The 23,108-nt window shown below is 33.3% G+C and overlaps 2 protein-coding genes across 2 annotated transcripts; both read right to left on the minus strand.

Annotated features, from left to right (window-relative positions):
* Nucleotides 1-4,052: 4,052 nt before the first annotated feature.
* Nucleotides 4,053-14,942, minus strand: LOC125062605. Its single transcript, XM_047668639.1, has 7 exons — nt 14,755-14,942; nt 9,799-9,960; nt 7,460-7,640; nt 6,837-7,088; nt 5,680-5,754; nt 5,330-5,445; nt 4,053-4,379 (listed from the first exon to the last, which is right to left on the minus strand). The coding sequence occupies exons 1-7, from the start codon at nt 14,920-14,922 to the stop codon at nt 4,200-4,202; spliced, it is 1,134 nt and encodes a 377-aa protein (XP_047524595.1). The 5' UTR covers nt 14,923-14,942; the 3' UTR covers nt 4,053-4,199.
* Nucleotides 14,943-17,801: 2,859 nt separating this feature from the next.
* Nucleotides 17,802-20,033, minus strand: LOC125062878 (ATP synthase subunit beta, mitochondrial-like). Its single transcript, XM_047669107.1, has one exon. It carries the CDS (start codon nt 19,943-19,945, stop codon nt 18,209-18,211), a length of 1,737 nt encoding a protein of 578 aa, XP_047525063.1. The 5' UTR covers nt 19,946-20,033; the 3' UTR covers nt 17,802-18,208.
* Between the last annotated feature and the right edge of the window lie 3,075 nt (nt 20,034-23,108).

Below are 23,108 nucleotides of genomic sequence, written 5' to 3' on the forward strand. Positions count from 1 at the left end.
ATTTTAAACAAATTTTCGAAAAAATTTGCTCGATTTTCATAGCAGTGCGCGCACGAGTGATGATTTTGTCGTCTCAGCGTCGTTTGTTCGCATTTGTCTTCCGATTCTTGACTTTGATGCTCGCAAAATGGCGTCATCATCTACACAGATCGTGAATATCCAGGAAGACGATATTGATAATGACATTATTGAAGAATTGGAAAAGAGACCAGCACAGATAAAAAACTGAAAGACAACTTGACATGAATTTGAAAATTAAAGCATTGGAAGAGAAAAGTAATATTACTCGCCCACACATACACACACAGAGAGAGAGACAGACACGCGCGCGCGCACACACACACAGTTTTGTCACTATCACCCTTCGTGAGCGGAATCCGCTTTAGAAACATGACCTCACAATGACAAAAACTTTAATGTGACGGTGACAAAAGTAACCCGTGCGCGCTTAGCCTTATCCTTAATTAATAATTGATAGATACGCAAGATCGTATCATCAGAAACCAATGGCTGGCCATACGTCGTACTCGTTGTTACGGGTTGGTTCATATTTATTAATTTTTCATAATATAATAACATATAAATATAACAACATAAACTTTACATGAAGAGCATTATGTAATGGTTAAAGGCGGTTACAAATATTTTGTAGAAAAATCTTGGAGATTCAAAAGAGTGACGGAGGGTTTATTAACAGATCTCGTCCGTTCTACGTTCTTGATTTGAGAACGGGCAGTAAATGTAAATTTAGGAAGTGTCCATTGAGTTACTTACAGGACTTAACTAAAATTGATTTGTTATAAACCATTCTTTCATGATTATCGAACCCTTTCTTCACAAGATTTATCTCCTGTTTTACCAAAAATAAAAAATATTTTTTTTTAATGGAACATTTAATGTTTGAAGTGTAAATCGATGTTTTACGCAGGTAATGTGGCCATAAGTTATAAGACTAAAATATATAAGACAGCTGTCAGACAGCTATAAGACAGGTGACAGATAGCTGACAGATGACAAATGTGATCTATTAAATTGGCCCTACTGTAAGTAGTCGCACAAATAACCAACATACTTAAAAAATAACCAATCACTTGAGTTCGGTGGCGGTTGTTATAAGGATGTTCAAATATATATTAACTGAAACTCTTTGTTTGAAGCTGGGTGTCAGCTGGCTATAATCGTTTAAAACATGAGCTTAAACTTAAATAAAATTAGGGGTAGGGGGGTTGCGACGCTGGATTAACTTGACTTATTGAGAGTTCTTAAATCTAAGTGACACTTATTGGACATTATCGGAAACGAGAATGTTATATTACAATTTATGAGTGTGGGAAAAACTATGGCTCATTTTGGCTTCAAGTGTGTAATGATTGCTAACATATTTTGGTTTATGCTTCTAATTATTAACAAAAATATATATATATAACTATTTTTTTATATAAGTCTTTATCTTGCAATCAGTCAGCTAGACTATGAGCAGATATGTTGAGAGCTGTTAGGCGTTCAGAGCAAAATCTCCATCGAGACTGCTCCTCTCTTTCAACCGTGTCTATCAAGACTTAGGATTTGTCGCCTTTTAAGCCTATTTATTAGGTCCGGTATGGTTAGATGCGTGGCAAGCTTATTAGGATGCATTTCTAGCCTTTTTCTGTATTTCATACTCCATCCAGGTCTTGATCTCCTCTTTGACAGTCCTGATTTTGAGGTGCTCATGAATCTCCGATGTTTTTATAAACCACGGACAGTTGGATATTTGTTTCACGATGTAATTTTGATTTTATATTGTAACTTAACTAACGTTAGCTTACACAACTTACGCGAGCCTTACATATAACTTCACTTCCACTTGTACATCGAATATCGCACAAATATAACTTATTCGGAGCTTCATAACAGCTTTCAGAGCTATGGGAAATAGTAGTACCACTAGTAATACCAGTTCCGAACACGCCTGTGAAGGTTTTTAGTGGATGACGGCGGCATGATACATTATTACTTTTTATCTTCTTGTTTTTCTCATGTTAGTGACATGTTTAAGAGAATAATAATAAGTTAAATGAAAATAAACTTCTTTAAACGGTTTTTGTTTTTTGCAAAACCTTTGTCTTCCATGTAAATAACTTACGAAAGAATTATACGCCAGACAATACGGCTTAGAGGAGACAGAGAAAAATTCTAAGCGATTTGCTAAGCAGATTATTATTTTCATTTCTTCTTTTCATTGTTAGGGTTTTTATAATTATCGCCGTTATATGCAGTGTTTACCTATAGTATTTGAATAACTTTTGAAGAAAAAAAAATATGTGAAGAGATTACTTATGAGAGAGAGAGAGAGAGAATATTTGAAACATTCTAATCTATAAAATAAAATATTTTTATAGCAACATTTAATTTAAAAAACCTTTTTGCTAGTGGTTCCCCGAGTACTCTAGATTCGATTCCCGTGGAAACACGATTACAGCTTGGAAGGCAGAAAGACACCTTTAAACTGATTAATATTAAAGGCAAAGCCTTAAGTATTGCAAGGTTTCATTCAATATCCGAATGCGTAACATAAGCAGCCACCCACCAATAATAACCTAGCAATACACTGTGTATATTTTTTTTCTCTGATAAAGCTAGCGTTGTGTTCAAAAGGACGGCAACGCACTCGCGAGCCCCCAGGTATTGAGAGTGACCATGGGCGACGGTATCACTTAACATGAGATGAGCCTCCCGCCCGTTTGCCCACTCTTCTATGAAAAAAAAACATCATATTTAAACAAATTCGGAGCTATTAAAACATAAGATAATCATTTGATTTAGTATGTTTCATTAAGTTACAATTACTATGATTATTATTTTTAATTTAAAATGTAGTGAATATCTGTCTGAATTAATTATTGTGACAATTATTATTGAGAGGCGCACGATGTTTGAATAATGTTTAGAGGTTAAGAACGGTTCAGTTGAATAAGTCTGACGCATTTTTATATAATATTATATATATATAAGCTATTGCATAGATTTCATTGCGGGCTTTGAGCGCGGCGACCAAATCAAGAAATTCCGTAACGAAAAAAACCTAACATACGATGACGTAATATAGGTGCGGCAAATACGCGTTAGAGTGGGACAGAACGTATACTGCGCATTCCTATCTCTCTGACGAGATCGGTGACGTAGCGTGAGCGCGGCCGGTGCAGCCGGTACGCGTTAAAGTGAGACAGACTATATAGGCGTTTTAGTCTGAGTCTGGTAGAGTGGTAGATTGAAATAATATCAAAGAAAAAACTTGAATTAATATCTAAGAAAAACAAATACTGCATAAATAAAAAATAAGTAAATAATTATAACTGCATAAGTTGATAAAAAATGTTATGCAATAGCTTTACCGCGGCAGTCCCCGAGTGCCACACGTTTTTTTTATTAAAAAAGAAGTTACATGTTTGGCAAAGTAAACAAGTAGGCGATGAAACAATTAATACCACCAAATTCAAGTCAATGTAAAAATCCTTTTAAATGCGTGAAACTTTTTCAAGGATTTAATTGAGATGTATTTCTCAGGTTTTATGGTTTCTTATTAGCTAAGAGCAAGGGCGTGTAAATTATTGCTAACCAACAAATGTTTTTCCTGTGAACACTTTGTTCAATTAAGTAGCTGATATAACTTAATGTAATTAAATTATTCAAAATTAATTACCGAACGAGTTTACAGTTTCTGATAACATTTAGAATTATTTAAGCATAAAATCAATTTCGAAAAATTAACCAACTTCCAAATACCTGTCAACTTTTAAACTAAATTATACGCGTGGATAGCCACATCTGATAAAATATTAATACTCGTACAAATTAAACTTAACTGTTTTTTTTTAAGAATTTACCTTATTTAAATTAAAGAGGATGTAGTTTCCCGTAAATTTGTCGACAGTCATACAAACAAATGTCCTCCAATTCCAATAATATCACAAACTACATGTCAATCTGAAGTCCTCCCTTGATACCGAATTAAAATTTATTTGAAATGTATATTTAACAAGCTAACATATATAAAAATATAAAAAAACGACTTTGCAGACATGCGTTTTAATATTATTCAAACAAACATATAAAAAGAAAAGGCCAAATCACAACATTAAAGATAAGCTATAACTTCTTTTATAGAAATAATATATGTTAAAGCCAATACACAGCCGCTACGTCTTTTAGTACTTGCGTCACTCCTTAAAAGTAGTTTTCTTACTGACTGTACTTTTAGCCGAAACTGCGGACTTCTTACTCACTATTGACTTAGTGTCCGCAATTTCATCAAGACTCTCTATAGAAACGGCTGGTGTTACCGTGATATTGCCCTCACTATAACCTGCCTGTCTTGGCAGATATATTCCAAAGCGATCCTGAAAACCACAATATTAACATTTATTTATAGATATCACAATTCAATTGTTTGTTTTATTACTTTTTTATACCATTACTACGCTAAATATATATTATTCGGAGTTCTCGACGAAAACGATTCCCGCCCTTTCACAACACGTAAACAAGGCGCTATCACCCTTGATCTTGACAGTATATTCGTATATGTCTTTCTTGATAATTCCTTTTTCAGATCAGGCTACCTGAGGCCTAATGTACCTGACACAAGCTGCTGATTTTTGGCCTAAAACCGTACCGTATTAATAGCACCCATAAAAAAATATAATCCACGACAGTTCACATTGTCAATACTTCTTCCATTGCTTCGCCGGTATCTCTTTTTTACATGATACTCTTAAGTGTTTCAAAAATAGATGTGTAATTTTTTTAACACTTTATTCGTAAACTACTTCCGTCTTATTTCACGGTTTTCGTTTGTCTCTTTCACTCAAATCGTTTTCCTTATCAGAGTAAAAGAGACCTAATTAAACTCTTTTAACACAAGTTATCTTTCGTCTCTTTCTCTCAGATTGTGTTAACATAATGGCGAAATTCTATATATGTAGTATACTATATTATACATACATACATTGGTACAAACAATTAAACTCAAAAACTACTAAACCGATTTTAATTCTTTTATTATTAGAATCTAATAATGTAATTAAAGAACCTTAAGTAAAAAGGTTATTTCCCAAAATACAAAAAAATCCAAGCTGTGCGAAGCCGAGTCAGGCCGCTAGTACTGCTCTAGTCGATTTTCTACATATATCAAAATTAATAAAAATATTTTATCGAATAACTTCCAGATAAATATCTCAAAAGGTTACATGGATGGATGAACATCGATATTGCGTATTGAATGTAGATATTCAGCCATCAAGTTTCTTAAAGAATATAATTCTCTACATTGACAAGTATTTTAATATACCTTCGGGTAACGGTTATAAGCGAATTGTGGATGACAAACACACGGACGCGGTGGCGGCTTTTTGTAACTCTCGTGCGATGAAAGGACACTTTTTGGTGTAGGCGGAGTCTCATACCCTTGATAAAATCAAATATTATTCACGAAAGAAAAGCAGCTTTTTATAGCAAATCATAGAAAAAAAGTTACAAAACATATCTTTTTCAATATTACCGACAGTAAAAATGGTCGTTATCATTAGATTTAATTAGCCAAATACATTTAAATAATTTCCGGCGACATTTTAATATTTTACTTGTTATAAATATATAATACAGTTCTTGACAAATAACACTGACAGGAAAATTAATAACCTTTAAAATTATTCTGACGCCTAAGTGTTCTCTTCAATTTCTTGCGCATTCTTTTCTCCCAGGCGATTTCAGCGGCTGAATAAACCAGTATTTATTATTTATACCACGAGGTTATACTTTGAGCGAGAGATGGAAACTGCTAACGTATTTGTGTCCTTTTTTATGAACGTCTAACTACGTGTTTTAAATAGTATCTACTTATTTGGCAAATTTTCTCTTTATTCGAATGTGACAGTTATATAACATTATAGTTCAAATATAGAAATCATAAAAAAGGAGGTTGGCAATTATTTTTCTTCTTTCCTCTAGAAACTATCATCTTAATATAAATATCGGCTAAGGGTGGTGCATAAAAGTTAATAAATGTTGTATTTACTGTATAAAGAGCTATTAGCTCACTTATTTTAAGGTCTTCAGAGAAAAAATATATAATATGTTTAATTTAATTGTTTTGCCCAAGATAAGCTTTTTAAATATCTCCAAGATAAATGCGACTTTATATGTAATTATTTTGGTAATTCGACATACGTTAGGAGGTGCTAAAAAGTATTTGTGATAATTTTAAGCCCCACATGCGACAATGCACCATTTTTGAGTTATCAAGAGTTTTAGCTTTTTTAATAAGTCAAAAATTCAACATCAAACATTCATGAAAATAATTATTATTTTAAATTTAATTTCTCATCTGGTTCAAAGAGGATTTAATGCTGGTTATTTATAACTAATAAACAACAATTATCCGTCCAAACTTAATAATGCGACATTTAAAACGATATTATTAATACCGTTTATACGTAACACACACACATCACATTGTTTACACCCCTACCACCTCTTAACAGGAATAAATCGAATTACCAATAACCCTGTCTATAAGTTGCAACATCTTCACCCAACAAGTCCACCCTTATAATAATATATATCTTCAGGACATCTGACAGTTTTAAAACTTACAAGTTACATGATTCTCTTCTTTTTAAATTACCAAACTGATAGATGGCTAACCCATCACCACCCTTGATAATGTTCTCAAGCTAAATACTTAATAATGAATTAATATAATAAAATAATATGATTATGTAAAAAGTCAAAGATACGAAAAAATTTCATAAAGTGTGTTGGGTTGATAGATATAAAAAGAATCCAATAAATCTCACTGATACGTTCCTTCTCCATGATATTTAGCTCAAACATTTTATATGAATTATAATATAACTCAGCAATATCTTCCTTGATTTCAATAACAGGTACTTCCATAGCTTCTTCGACAGCTTTCTTCAGTTCTACATAAGCCGTATCGTAGCGTAGGGCTGGTTCGTCAACGTGAAGAAATATTGCTTTATCAACGGTATTAGACACCAAGGAAAATAATGTTTCTGAAAGTGTTGGCTCCGGGGTTGGTATCGGCTCTGAAAATAAAATGTAAATCGACAACTGACTGACGAAAAATATCACTACGAACCACTGTTTGTTTATTTATCGGACTTAACAGAAAAGTAAGGCTTAGAAGTTAGAAGCACGCACTTCTGAAGATACAGAACAATTATTCCAAAATGAGAGATAATCCACTTAACGAGGCAAGAAACAGGTATATTTTTGTGTCTTGATTTTTTAAAGTAGATTGGGCTGTGTCTGAATCAATCAGGATACTATAATAATATAAATTATTTTAAGCTTATATTATAAAACAGCATAACCAATAAGAGTTCAATCTGTGTTCTATGTTTAAAAAATAAATAAATACCTAAAAAAATATTTTTTTTTTTAATTTACATGATACCTGGAGTTGGTAACGTGGTGTCTGAAGTAGCAATGGATACAAAAGATGACGATGCCGTATTAATTGTGGAGGCGTCTGGTGTTAGAATTCTGAACGGTTCTCCGGGATAATTTATATTGATAATCTTCTGTATATCATCTATCAGCTTTAAATCGTTATATTTGAATTGGTTAGCGTCTTTCTGGAATATATAAAACTAATTTACTCATTAATTTCTGTTATGTGGTTTTTATCTTGTAATGTATAGAGCATATTCAGCGCTTTAGTGAAAATAGCTTAGTTTAATAAGTTATTTATATTTTTATAAATAACAGTTGCGACGTTGAAATGTCATAGAAGCTTACAAAAAAGTTTTAATTTGGTAATTCCATCAAGATAAAAGCTTAACTAAATGTATCGTTAAAAGCTCTTTTGATGGATTTATTGACTTATTACATTAAACGGCTAATATCAAACCCACGGCCATTGCAAAAAGTTCTAGATGTCACACAGATTGGTAAAGTAGCTTGTATAACAAAACAAATCAAAGCTTCCCACAAAAATCTTGTGCATCTGTACACATTTGTCGAGAGCTCTTCGCCTCAAAAAGAAAAAACAAATTTAAACAAACAAGCGTATTCAAAAGAACTTTACGAGATACATTTACATGTGATTGTTTGGAGTTTACCCATTTTACCCATGTATCCAACTTTGTCCGTCTTGGGTATGGTAGGATACAACAAGTTAGAGGTAAGGAGGGACCTTACTATGATATTATACTTTTTTAATGTCCTTAGAGGTAGAATGTATAATTCGGAAATGTCGGAGAGCTGCGTGTGCCAAATAATCAAACTCTGTGTGGTAAGCGGTCGCAATTGCTTGCAGTGCCTCGAGCGCGTACGAATTTATTCAGTGAAGCGCCATTTACGCGTGTCTTGCGCACCCTGAATATTATTGCATGTGAGACGAATATATTTAGTAGCACACTGGCTGAATTCACAAGAATTGTATTATTTATAATTAGTTATAAAAAAAGGTTAAGATTTTATGTTTTCTTGTTTTGTTTATATTATGATGAAGATGAATTTTTATATAAATTACTTTTATATTGTACTAGCCGTTTCGCGCCCGCTTTGCTGGACGAATTAAAATAAATTTTATGTTTCATTAATTTTTTTTTTTCATATTTTTATTATTCTTCTTTTTAACTTCCCGCTAAGAAAATTGAAATATTTCGAAAATCGAGTTTTTAACAGATGTTGACGTTTTGCGGTTCTAGGAAGCCTCTTTTGTTTTTATTAGCGGGAAAAATTTTCATAAAAGTAAAACAGAAATAAAAAAATGAAGGAACGTTGGAATTAAAAAAGAGCCCCAAACGAACACCATTTTCTTTTTATATATATAGATTAGTATTAACTGTTAATTACTGTAAAGGTAGGAAATAAATAAATAGTCTCGACTAAAGTCATGAGAAGCCTCTCGGGCTTTGGGGAGTCAGATAAAGTTCCAGAAGGACCTAGAACTTGCTGCTGCTGTTCTTAAAGTTACACTTAGACTATTTTAACAAATTATTATAGATTCACTTATTTTCCAAGTCATCATAATTTTTTACCTGAAATAAAAAAAAAATTGATAATATTCACCGAAACACTACTTCAATAGAACTAGGTGCAATAACTGAAGAGCACACTGAAGTGATCCTCACAAAAACTAGCTAGCGAGCGCAATCTAGCACTCGGCCGGACTCAATATTAACCGTTCCCATTTTACAGAAAATTCGTAAAAAAGCAATGAATCCCTATAAACGAATTAAATACTATTCAATTGATACTATTTTAAATTGCTGCAGAACTTGACTATTGCAATTCCATAGAATTCACTTCAAAGTTACCTTTACAACCTGTACTAGCAATTAATTGGGGTTGCATTTCCTTCGTCTATTGAATATACTGGACGTCAGAAAACGTTTGATGTCTACTCTAGCTATTAAGCGTCTTATGTACTTAACGAGAACCGAGAGAGCTGACATTCTACAGAAACCTTTGATATGCCAATTCTATTGTCACTTGACCTTATACAGGCTTTACAGTTCTTAATGTTATTACTATCAATACCCTTTACAAGCTTTTACTATTTATTTCTAGCCATAAAATAAATGTCCAGCCATGAAGTGCGTAGTTTTTTGATAACAAAAATTTTAAGACTACCTTACTTAATAAATAGGCAGGCCTTGGTCTGAAATCTATGATACCTGTTAAATATATAAGTTATATTTTTGTAATTTAATGTAATCAATTAGTTATATTATCGTTTTATTTATACAGTATTTTGAGATTAGTAGAAATAATTTTCATACACACCTTAATGAAAGAACTTCCCTCCGAAATGTTGAGGTGTTCTTTGATCTCAGATTCAAGTTCTTCTATTGGTTTCGTAAAATATTCCGCTGCTTCCTTTAAAATACCTTTCCGCTTGTTTTCTCTGGTCATTTTACTAACAAACGTCTCTAGTATTGCCGGTATCTGTTTGGATATCGTATATTCAATAAATATGTGTTTAAGGCAACAACTACTCGTACTCACAGGAGAAGTGTCTTTGCGGAAAGAGAACTGTCGTGAGAATTGAGGTAGCAAGTGCTAAATTACCTTTATTTAGTGCGACAGTAATCATATTGATACTTCATACGATTTTGCTCAATGAAGCTCTAATAAGAATTATATAGGTTTGCATCACACCTCTTTCCGCACAGAAAGTAATAAAAAATTTCAAGGCATGTAAAAAATTTAGCGTCTTCATGAAATTCGCAATTACCTTATGCTTAGGTTTAAAGACTTTATTTCTCAAAAAAGACAAAAATGTCACTTACATGAGAATAATACTCTAGATAACATAACATTGTAGTCGTTCTTAAAATAATCACAATAAAATATAGCCGTACATGCAATAAATTTAAAAATAAAAGTAAACAAAGAAATATGAATTAAAAGTAATTATAAGAAATGAATTTAAAAGTAATTTTGTTTAACATATTCACTTAGCTTCGATTTGAATGAATTGATAGAAGTAATATTTTTTATATCTGTGGGTAGTTTATTATACAGCTGTGCGCCTTCGTAGGTAAACATTTTTTTGCCGTAGTTCGTACGTAGGTACTTTAGGTAATGCAAGATAACTCGTTCGACGCATACTTCGTACACGTGGCGGTTTAGAGAAAGCTAAACTAGTGTGGAGAGAACTTGTTATAAATTTTTTTACAAGAATACATGTGTGATAAATATAAAGTTGTTTTAGATTCATTATGTTTGTGTCTCGATATATATTTATGGTAGGTGCAAAATAATTATACTGGAACAGTATTTTTATAATTTTATTTTGTAAAACTTGAATATTTATTAATTAAGTAGCTTAAAAAAGCATTTACCCCAATTACTTGTGTATAATTTTTAAATATTACATTATCCCGGGTTATAAGTACAAATCTTTTAAATAATTTGATTTGAACGCTCTTAACTTTGTAAATTGTCTCTATTGCATCGTACTTATCAATATTGTTTTAGAGAAGAGCTTAATTTTTGGTATATAAATTACCTAATCGAGACTAAGCATTAAAGAATCATTATTACTTCTTCCATTTTTTTAAACATTAATATTAATAACTTTATTAAATAAAATTTACTTGTTTGCAAAGACTATTTACAGTTATACAACATAAAAAAGAACACACAGGATAAAAGGAGGAACGTTTATATGTATAACATCCATTAAATAGCGGAGAAATACTGTTATTTTTGAGGTTTCTAATGTGATATCGTAAATAATTACAATTTTTCCGCTTACATTGCAAACGCAGGCCTAGGAGATTTATCAAAATAATGTACTACCTAAGTATTGTACACATTGAAAAGGTCTACAGAAAACTTCATATGTCTATCTCTTATGGATATCCCACAATAACTTTTTTTTGTCATTTACTTTTTACGACAAATAATGGCTAATTTTCGAAGCGATTTTAACCAATACAGCATTAATCCTTATCCAATTATATACCTTAAATACATAGTTTATTTAATATAGATCTATTTGGCCTTTAACAGCATAATATTTTAATTAATATTTTCGAAGATATTACATATTTAAAAATTGCGGTAGCGTGCCTATTAATAGTGCGTGGGAGGCCGCGGTTCTCCCTATAGCACTTTGAATTTAGTATCAGCATTGCACCCGTTCGAAGCCGGGGCGGGTCACTAGTATTGTATAAAACACGCAAAACTCTTGACGCTCGCAAACAATTAAATGTACGCTCTCTCCCAAACGTCACCATACTTCACTCTTCTCGTCTTGGCGTAAATTAGGTGTATTTTTAGTAAGCCTATGTACCTTGATCGTCGAAGTTAATGTTTATTTTCTTATTATATAAGATCGATTCAAATCAAACGTAGTTATTTTATATTTTCTGAAGTTGGTTAAATTATTTTTTATCCAAAAATTATGCCACAAAGAAATATAATTTTGTGTTCCTTTTAAAGATCTTGTAACTCCGAAATCCAATTGATAAACTATTTTTCTATGTTAAACAAGGTTACAAAGATCCTATAAAGCTGGGAAGCAATCACGGGCTCTCTGCCATCGAGAGTGTCCATGGGCAGTGGTATCACTTAAAATCAGGTGAGCCTCCTGCCCATTTGCCTCCTGTTAAATAAAAAACTAATAGTACCATAACTAAGGCTGGATATAAAATAAACATGTCATTTCACTGCAGGTAAATTCAGTATTACACGAAGCCAGCATCAAATAGAATCAATACTGTACGTAGTATTTGTATTTCAACAACATTTAAAATAGATCAAAATGGACAACCAGTGCAAAGCCTACGATATCATTCATAACATGCAAATATCAGTTTCAAAGGACCACACCTCTCTTTGATGAACAAATTGACGTTATAGACCAGTGCCGATAATTTTTGAAACCAAAAAAAATTACAGTAGGATGAAACTCATTAGAAAAGCAGGGGAATATGATCAAAATTAAAGGAAAAATAAATTACGGTCGATCTGAGGTCGGGAAGGGGCAGGGGGGGGAGTTTTAAGGGTAAAAAAACGGTTTATCTCGATTTCCGGCAAAACTAAAAGTCCTATCGAAGAAAACTAAAGGGCAAAGTTGTAGGTAATAAAAAGATCTAAAACTTTTGTATTCACACATTTTTCACATAACCTCAAAATTTATGTGAAAAATTCAAAAAACCAACTTTTTGGTTTTTTATTTCTATCTTTTACAAAAATTTATTTTTTTAAACGAAATTTGGTGAAAACTTACCTTATTAAGTATGTCCCAAATATACTGTAATTTATTTGATTAAAAATATTTATTTTTTCACCTTATTTTGAATTAATATCGAAAAAACACCCTAATTTTCAATCGAAAATTCTGACGTCAAAATTTCAGCTTTTTTCAAAAAGTTGGTGTGCTTTCAGTTCGTTGAAATCTCTACTTTCCTATGGTAAAAATATATATATATATATTACAATAGTAAATCTTCTCAGAAAATGCAAAAAATCGTATGCAGTAACGCCCAGACCCGTCATCCCCTTCCCTACTTCTCTTATATTTTAGATATCACTAATCTTTATTTCATAATAACTTCTGAGCTTTATACTCACGAATTATAAAACAAAAAACACTTTTTGAAATAATTGACCAAAGAAATCAATTATTGAAATTAGTTAAATGAAGGTTGATACAATTTAGAGTTCAGCATGCATTCATTTATTAATCCTGCTAATTGGCCACTAAGTGAATACAATAAATAGTATTAAATATTATATTAGCACTAGTAGTTCGCATACGTCATGCAATTAAGCGTACTAAATTCCTAATTAGCATAATGCTATTTCTATAGTCAATTAGCCCTTGATCGCGTTTGATGATTTAATCAATTGTAATATTTCATGTATCACTTTCATGTTGCGCAAGGGTGTCTCCTGCGAAACTCGGACCTCGGCTTGGGCCGTCGCTGGGTGGTCAATCGCCTTAATGGCAGGACGGAAGCTCACTGGAGTGAGCGAAGTACGAAGTAAAGGTCCACCCCTTCCCCGGTCAAGGCGGATGGAAATCAGTGTCACACTTTATAGATTTTGGTTTTTAGACTGCTATTCTTACGATGTTATCATAACTAGCTACTTGAAAAATAATGGTGCACCCAGGTTCAAACGCACGATTATCAGGGAATCGCATGCTAAACCGCAAGTTCAAAGTTGTTGTTTTCAAACTTATGTTTATTGTAACCATTACAGATAATTTATGAAACCATTAGACAGTGAAATTTTATCATGAGATTGGCAGGTTTACTTTACAAGAGATAAAAATGTGATATGGGAAACTAAAGCACAATGTTTACAGAAATAACAATTATTTCTCTTTTAAATAGGTTATTTCTATCGAAGGGCCGCGTAGCCATGCATACTTATTAGGCGACTACTACCTTCGGTGCCTTGAAGCCCTACTGTACAGTGTACAGCCCTACTGTATGGTACGGGCCGAGAGGTTGAAAGGTACATGGAGGGCACGATTGAAATTTTATAGTAAGCGGGGTGTTACCATATAATGGAGACTGGTCGAAGATGTATAGTATCAATAGGTGGAAATTTCCAGTGGTGTAGCAGTTCACAAAAAAGGTTGTTGCTATTATATTTAGAGTTCGTGTTAAGTTGGTAATACGAAAGTTATATAGATAAGTTAGTTTAATATAAAATACTAGCTGTACCCCACCACGCTTCGCTGTGGCACAATGTGATTGAATGAATGAGAAACAAAACAAAGAATACATTTCATATAAGTTTTATTTTGCAATACTTGTGGAAAGAAAATGAAAAAATAAAAAAAAGATAAAACCAATCCTTGATGCGGATTATATATCATGCAAAAATTTCAGCTCGATCGGTGCAGAACTTTTTGAGTTTTTGAAGCGTACACAAACCAACATAACATTTATATATATATAGATATATAGAATAGAGCGAGACACTATACGTAATCCAAAAAAGATTTGTTTCGAATAATCATAATAGTCATAAACAGTATTATGATTTATGACAAGTGGAAAATTTAATGTTTTAATTTGTATGAACGAAAATGACGCTTTTGTATGAGTACTTTCAATCTTTCAGAGTACATTTCCAATTTCATTATCAAAGAGATTCCATATCGTTAATCAAAAAAGTCATGGTTAGAAAATATTTATATATAAATTACACAAAATTGCTTGATGGACCATAAGGAAGTCTGCTAAAACCAAAGCTAAATTATCAAATCAATACCTCTGGATGTCTGGAAAGATACGACTCTTGCTCCAATTGAAGGGTGTTACCAAGCCGGGCCACACACTCTCGTTGGCAGGTGGTAAGCGCATCTTCATCTCTATATAGAATCCCTTTAGCCGGCAGCGGGTCCAAGGGTACACCCTTCATTACCTTTCTTAAAGACATTTTTGTCCAAAATATTTGATAAGTTACGTCACTATAAAAACGTGACATCTAAATGTCAGGTTGATTTTTTTGTGCCTGTATGAAATCGCAAACGAATATCTTATACATATAAAAGAAAGTCGTGTTTGTTACAACACTTATAACTCGAGAACGGCTGGACCGATTGCCATGGTTTTTGATTTGTTGGATTTGTTTCCGTCCCGAATAGCAGAATAGTCATAAAAACTATGAAAACTAGATATGTGTAATGAATACTTAATCATTTCAATAGATGCTGATTTGTTTATTACATGTCAAACATTTGTTGTCCAATCCTGTCAAATAGTGTAACAACTTTTTTTTTTTTTGAGCTTTTTTTTTTCTTCCTTTATGGCTCTGGCACGGTTTGTGCATTTTGGAGCTTATGGCCTGGTTGCTGAGCCTATGATTATTCTATGATTGTCTATGATTTTTCTTTATTTTTTATTTTTTTATTCTCATTCTGTATGTATGTTTTCATCATCATCCATCATAATAAAATACTTTTTTGTTTCTATCTATATAAATATATTATTTTGTATCATTGTTTTACGTTCATCAAAGCCTTAATTAGTTCAGCTAAAAAGTAACACGACATTCATTGACTGTTAGGCTAGGTACGAAGTTCGCCGGGTCAGCTAGTTTTAAATAAGAATCAACTGTTTGGGATTTACTAAATAGATATGTCAATTATAAAAGGAATATGAAAGCGTGTTAGCGTAATGGTACACAGTTTCCCGCATTCTTCATTTCTTACTATTGCCCTATACGTCAACCTTCGTTGGTTACCTATACTCTAGCTATGTTATGTACTTGGATTATTGACGCTTTTTTGAAGATTTTATTTGTTCAAAGATAATTTTAACTGATATGAGATTAATGTATATAATCTGCCACATGATTATATAAAGAACAATTCAAATTAATAAAAGTAATCTAGGTTGTGGTCTCGTGAATCAATATTTATGAAATAGACAAATTTCAGAATTTGTATTGTTTCCAGGCTATAAGCAAAGTGTAAATGAAGTGTCGGTAGGCGGTACACATTAACGTCACAATTCTAGTGAGCTTCGCGTGGGAGTAATCTATTTTCATACTAAACCCTGTCAATTTCATTGTTGGCAAGGCTCGTGGCATAAAGTATAAAGTTACAAAGTAAAGGTGTCAAAGCAGCCTACCTACCTCCTAGAATTGTTTTCTTCTTCACTTGTTCCAATCAGCCACCTGAAACACTTATTACCGAACAGTATACGCCAAAAAACAATGTTTTTTTTTTAAATTTATGTTACTTTAAACATAAGCCTACTAACACCAAAACATAATATTATGTTCAAGAAACACGTGCACACAACATTTAATTAAATACACATATCATTTGTTCGGTAGCCATGACAAAATATCGCTTAAGAGTTGCATACACGTACAAAGAAAACATAATATTTTACTTGTTAGTTTAATTTACACTTGTTTAAATAAATTTAATAGGATTTTATTAAATTAAAAACTCATAAAAATGTTCCCGAGCAGCGCTAGTACTCTGTAATTTCCAATGCGATAAGATTTCAAGATTAATTTTTCATTCCTCGCGATCTTAATTTTGCTATATTAGCTCTTCGATTATTGAAATATCTTCCATAAAATTGGCTTACTAAGCACGAGAACTTTGGATGTCTAATCTGGCATTTAAGTCAGAAAATAAGACCGGTTGGAACTGCTCGCCAAGCGGCTTAAAAAATATTAAAACAAATACAATAATGTGTCTATTGTTCTCTTGGATAGCTCCACTGTTGTGTAGTTGCTATTATCTTAACTAACTTAAAGTAAAGTAGTATTATATTAATTTACTTATTTTATTTGTGCTGAGATTAATAAGTATGCCTATTGTTGCGCAACTTTTGGTCGACTTGTGTGTCGCTAGCCTAACAGGTCAACCCCTCTAAACAGTCTGTATACTATTCGGATCTTTAATGTAATGGATCCGTAGAAATGCGATTAAAGTGCCGGTATTAATTTTAATAGTATTTTATTGAATTTCACCTCACTCACTGCGCTGGCTCTGCGACCAAAAGGTTGTATTGAATTATTGTATTGTATATATTGTGTTAAATTTTACCTGAATATGAAATATTATGACCTGCAGCGTTTTAACGTATTGAATCACTAATAAAAGTAATATTATTTCCTAAATGCACGGGATCGAATTTCTGGAAAAACAAAACGTGTAAAACAATAAAAAATGTGTGTAACCCAATATTTCCCTGGATTTAAGATGACGGAACTACTCACGCGGTTTACAAATAATGAAAAAAATATCATAAGTCACCTTAAACCAATATAAAATAAATCACTGGCGCTACAATCTTTTTAGATATGGGCCTCAGATTTCTGACTCTGTTTCAAAATCATTTGTCAATATAATAGGCAAGTAGGTGATCAGCCTCGTGCCTGACGCACGCCGTCGACGTTTTTGGTCTAAGGCAAGCCGGTTTCTTTGCAATGTTTTCCTTCACCGTTCGAGCGAATATTAAATGAGTAGGTACATAGAAAGCCCATTGGTGCACAGCCGGGTATCGAACCTACGGCCTCAGGGATGAGAGTCGCACGCTGAAGCCAGTAGGACAATATAAATTACATAATAAATCCAGCAACTTAATAATTAAATTCTGTAATTATTATGAATCGTTAATTGAAAGAAATACAAAAAAGAGACACATTAGTAGTTAATTTTGTGTTTAAATAAATGCAAGACAAGGAATATATATCTATAGATGTGCAGGTAATAAAAAGAAAAACACCGTATCGATTTTATATGTATAAAACACTGCTGTTAGGGTGGAATGGACCCCTCAGGCTCAAATTAATAAGTCCACGCAGATATTGAAACATAAAATATCTCGTGAGGGAGAGGAGGAAAGAAATAAAGAGCTATTATGTACCGATCAAATGTCCGTTACTTTTAGTATGAGAAATGTAATATTTGTTTGTGGGAGGGTAACTCTTTAATAACGTATTTTAATCTTAATCCAAATTTAATATAGCAGTGACCTTTTCATTTGATTTGATTTTATGCTCCCACTACTGAAACGATTTACATTTAATAAAACATTGGATTCTTGGAATAAGCGAGTTTCATTTCTCTAACGCGAAAATTGAGAATATTTTTATACGATAAAATATACAATAGTCATAACAAATAATTTAATTATACTATTAAAATACAAATACTTTCTTGGGCAAAGTTCAATGAATCAATTCAATCAAAGTCAATTTAGGACTTTGCCAATGACTGTGACTTTGCTATAACATCTTCGATTGTACCTACCATATAAAAAGCAGCTTCTGGTATGTTGTCCAATTCCCCAGCTAAAATTCTCTTGAACCCTTTTATTGTCTCTTCTAATTTAACCATTTTACCAACATGACCTGTAAATACCTCAGCTACTTGAAAAGGCTGTGATAAGAAACGTTGAATTTTACGTGCACGCGCCACTGTCAATTTATCGTCCTCTGACAACTCGTCCATTCCCAGAATTGCAATAATATCTTGCAGAGATTTATAATCTTGTAATATTTTCTGAACACCTCTTGCTACACCATAATGTTCGGCGCCTATAATATTAGGATCCATCACTCTGGATGTTGAATCTAAGGGATCTACAGCAGGATATACTCCCAACTCAGCAATCGCTCTTGAGAGTACCGTTGTGGCGTCTAGGTGGGCAAATGTGGTGGCCGGAGCAGGATCAGTCAGATCGTCAGCTGGAACGTATACTGCTTGCACACTTGTAATAGAACCAGTAGTGGTGGTCGTAATTCTTTCTTGCATTGTACCCATATCTGTAGCTAATGTTGGCTGATATCCTACGGCAGACGGAATACGACCAAGTAAAGCCGACACTTCTGATCCTGCTTGAGTAAATCTAAAAATATTGTCTATGAATAATAATACATCTTGACCTTCTTTGTCTCTAAAGTGTTCTGCTAAAGTTAGACCTGTTAAAGCAACGCGGGCTCGAGCTCCAGGTGGCTCATTCATTTGCCCATATACTAAAGCTACTTTGGAAGTCTTGTAGTCTTCTTTGATAACACCACCAACTTTCATTTCATTATATAAATCATTACCCTCTCTTGTACGTTCACCGACTCCTGCGAATACAGAAAAGCCACCATGAGCTTTGGCCACATTATTGATGAGTTCCATAATTAAAACCGTTTTTCCAACACCAGCACCTCCAAATAATCCAATCTTACCCCCTTTTACGTAGGGAGCCAGTAAATCAACGACCTTGATGCCAGTGACAAGAATTTCTTGCTCCACAGACATTTCAACGAAAGGGGGTGCATCGGCATGAATTGGAGCAAACTTATCCGTTTCTATTGGCCCTCGTTCATCAATCGGTTCTCCTATAACATTAATAATCCTACCAAGCGTGGGCTCACCAACAGGAATTGTAATAGGAGCTCCAGTATCTACAACTGGTTGACCACGTACCAGACCTTCTGTTCCGTCCATAGCTATAGTACGACACGTACTTTCACCGAGATGTTGTGCTACTTCTAAAATTAGTTTTGGTGTCCGACCAGGTACTTCAAGGGCATTTAATATTGGTGGTAAGTCTTTATCAAATTTAACATCAACGACAGCACCAATAACAGCAATTATTTTACCCTTTGCACCTGCTCCTGCTGCTTTTGGAGGACCACCGGCTGGTTTTGCTGCCTTTGAACTTGTTTTTTCTGCTTTTGAGCTTGGTTTTTCTGCTTTTGAACTATCTGTGCCATATTTTGCATTTGGAATATTTAAATAGACACATGCACCTATTTTGGCAAACCCTTTGGATTTATTTGATAGTTTTAAATTGTTCACATCGTTGGCACTTACATACTTGATTTTTGTGGATTTGTTTGATATTATTTGTGAATTTTTCACGCTGTCTTTTGTTGATTTGGACTTAAATCGTTTATTAATATTTCGAAGATAATATAGTCGTTGTGAATTAAACATTTTTTCCACGCACGTTTCGAGTTTTAAATCGAGCCAATGTAAGAAAAATAGGTTGTATTAATATTTACTTCGATTCACAAAAGTGACAAAATATGTCATTAGTGTTTTGATGTTTATTTGTTATCGAATTACTTTATCGACTTTGTAAAAGTTTCCATTATGAATAGAAAAAATCATATTACAAAAACATTCCTTGAATTTCCTGGACTTGATTATTCTGATTATAGCTATATTATAGGTTGAGACTGGACCAATGGGAGCGCAGCGAGCAAAACGGGTCAATAGTTTGTTCTTACCTTTAATTTTTTATGAGCACGCCATTTCGTGGTCGAGGGTTGAGGGGTGTGAGCGTGTTCTATAAGACACAAATATACTACACCTGAAGCAAACAGTCTAATTTCAAATTTATTGATGCAATATTTGTTATACAATGAATACTGGTTAATTAATATATTATAACGGACAGACTGAGCACTTAGGTGCGGAAACAGTCCACACTACATATACAGTGTAAATATATTAATACAGTGCCCATTACGACATGAATTTAGCAAATAAATTTGAAATATATTTAGTTAATACAATATTCTTTAAAAAAATAATACTCTTCATAAAATAAGACATTCTTCGTTTAAATTATTTCCATTTTTAAAATAAGTTCTAATGTTAAACGAATTTATTTGCAAACAATTTGCATAGTATTATTTAAATTAAACCTGCTCCTTAATCTTTTTAATCCTTTTGAATATTTAAGCGTCACTAATATTAAGTCAAAGAAAGCTTTACAACGTTATGCATATTTTACTAACTAATTTGGCTGGTCGTGTCGATCTAATTACATGACGGGCCCTGTGCTTAGTATTATTTTTAATATTCACCCCAAATTATGATGCGAGAGCAAATTTGTTTGGTATTTAACCTCCAGATACAGAAATGTATACATTATCTCCTTAAATTAATAAAGTATTATTATTATTATTTAGGCATCGTATGTTTCGTATTACTGTGGAATTATTACTCATATAATTAGCTTTTGTATATAATTTTTCTAAACTAAACTAACTTAAACTAATATTATATAATAATTAATTAGGAGAAAATATTTTGATAATAGTATGCCAACTCTAACCAGCTTGCGTTGGATATTGACTATTGAGGTAAGTTGTTTGGATACGTTGATTCGTCACCGCCGTATTTTATGATACTAGCTGACCCGGCTAACTTCGTTCCGCCTAACAGTCGTATAATATCGTGTTAACTTTAGTAAAAATTAATTTAGGATTTCATTAATACAACTTTTTTTTGGAAATACAGAAATGTTCTGTTGCTTCCGATTGCGAAAGAAGAATGACAGTTTTACACATTAGGCCTCTTCTCTCTAGCGCCAATATTGCGATACTGCATGTTAAATCACTTTCTGATATACAACATTTCTTGATGAGGTAACACATGTCTTCGATCAAGATTAAAGCCTGGTTATGCATCTCCTCATTCACTTCAAAATAGGAATTTCTTGAACTGATACGAATTCCATGTAAAAATGGTGCGTAATTTTGTCAACAGATGGCGTTTGCATTCGTAAAATTATTTAATATATTTATTGTTATTGGATAACTTATCCGATATTATTATTACTTATTCTGTTCGGAGCGGAGAAGAATATAATATTTACGCTATTAATAGGCACGCTCCCGCCGCCCGGCCGCGCCGGCCGGTACCGCCGCAAAGGCTACGTCCCGCAATTTTTTAATCTGTAATAACTTCGAAAATATTCATTTAAATCATATACTGTAAAGGGCCATATATTAAATCAACAGTGTATTTATGGTGTTTAATTGTATGAGGGTTAATGCTATATTGGTTAAAATCGCTTCGAAAATTAGCCATTATTTGTCGTAAACAGTAAATGACAAAAAAAAATATTGTGGGATATCCATAAGAGTTAGACATACATCGGGCAGTTTTCTGTAGACCTTTTCAATGTGTACAATACTTAGTACATTATTTTGATAAATCTCCTAGGGTTCAGCCTGCGTTTGCAATGGTAAGCGGAAAAAATGTAATTATTTACGACATCACATTGGAAACCTCAAAAATAACAGTATTTCTCCACTATTATATATAATGGATGTTATTATACATATAAACCTTTCTCTTCAATCACTCTATCTATTAAAAAAAACCGCATCAAAATCCGCATACATAGGGATATAGGGACAGAGAAAGCGACTTTGTTTTATACTATGTAGTGATTTGTTATCTCATCCGTGTTATATACAGAATGTAGGGTAGAATGCGAATGCTTTTCCCACTCTTTTGAACTTACTCCAAATGAAGGTACATATTTTCAATATTTTTTTTGCATAGATGCGTTTATTAGGCTTATGCGCATAGTGTTTTTTACAGATAGATCTTCTATCTCATTATTTCATGTTATTCAATTATTTTCCTTTTTTTAACCTGATATGGTGTTAAAACATTGTCATCTCGTTTCGAAATGTGAATGAGAATGAAATCTGTAAAAGGAGGAAAACGGGCAGGAGGCTCACCTGATGTTAAGTGATACCACCGCACATAGACACTCAAATAAACTCGCTAGCACATAGGAGGTTCGCAAATGCGTTGCCGGCATTTTAAGAATTGGTGCGCTCTTTTTGTGAAGGCCCCTAAGTCAAATTGGTTGAAATACTTCGGCAGCTGGTTCTAAATAGTGGTGGTGCACGCGTGGTGGTACGGGTGTACGAGGTGATACGTATGGTATTTTGTAATTTTTGTTTTTTTTTTAATTTGATTTTTCTGCATGATCAGTGGTTTTAGAGCCGAGCCAGTCGGCATGGTGGGCGTTAAAATCGCCAAGTATCTCGATTTCAGCGGTCGAGCGAGTAACCTTTACGAGCAGGGAATCTTTAGGCGTTTTGATGTATTCTATGAGCCGGTTAATTTCATCATCATCAACAGGCACGCGTAGAATCTTGGATGGCAACCGTTTACGCGCAGTCATCGGTTGGATAGGTCCTTTTATTCAAGCGTCCCGAGGCGACGAGAACAGATATCCTCTCTGACGTACACGCAAACTCCCGCCCGCGGCACAAATTGCAATTTTGACCTGTGTTGGTGAAAGAGCGCAGAATTGCCCCTCCCAGAATACGAAGGGCAGCCGGTG

The sequence above is a fragment of the Pieris napi genome, chromosome Z, assembly GCF_905475465.1.
Source record: "Pieris napi chromosome Z, ilPieNapi1.2, whole genome shotgun sequence".
NCBI lineage: Eukaryota > Metazoa > Arthropoda > Insecta > Lepidoptera > Pieridae > Pieris > Pieris napi.

Bases quoted from the DNA above. Each gene is read 5' to 3' on its own strand.
- LOC125062605 (XM_047668639.1), bottom strand. From the start codon at position 14,922: ATGTCTTTAAGAAAGGTAATGAAGGGTGTACCCTTGGACCCGCTGCCG. The intron at 9,961-14,754 runs GTATTGATTTGA...ATATCCAAACAG, and splicing joins ATCTTTCCAGACATCCAGAG to ATACCGGCAATACTAGAGAC. The intron at 4,380-5,329 runs GTATATTAAAAT...TGTGGTTTTCAG, and splicing joins CTTATAACCGTTACCCGAAG to GATCGCTTTGGAATATATCT.
- LOC125062878 (XM_047669107.1), bottom strand. From the start codon at position 19,945: ATGTTTAATTCACAACGACTATATTATCTTCGAAATATTAATAAACGA.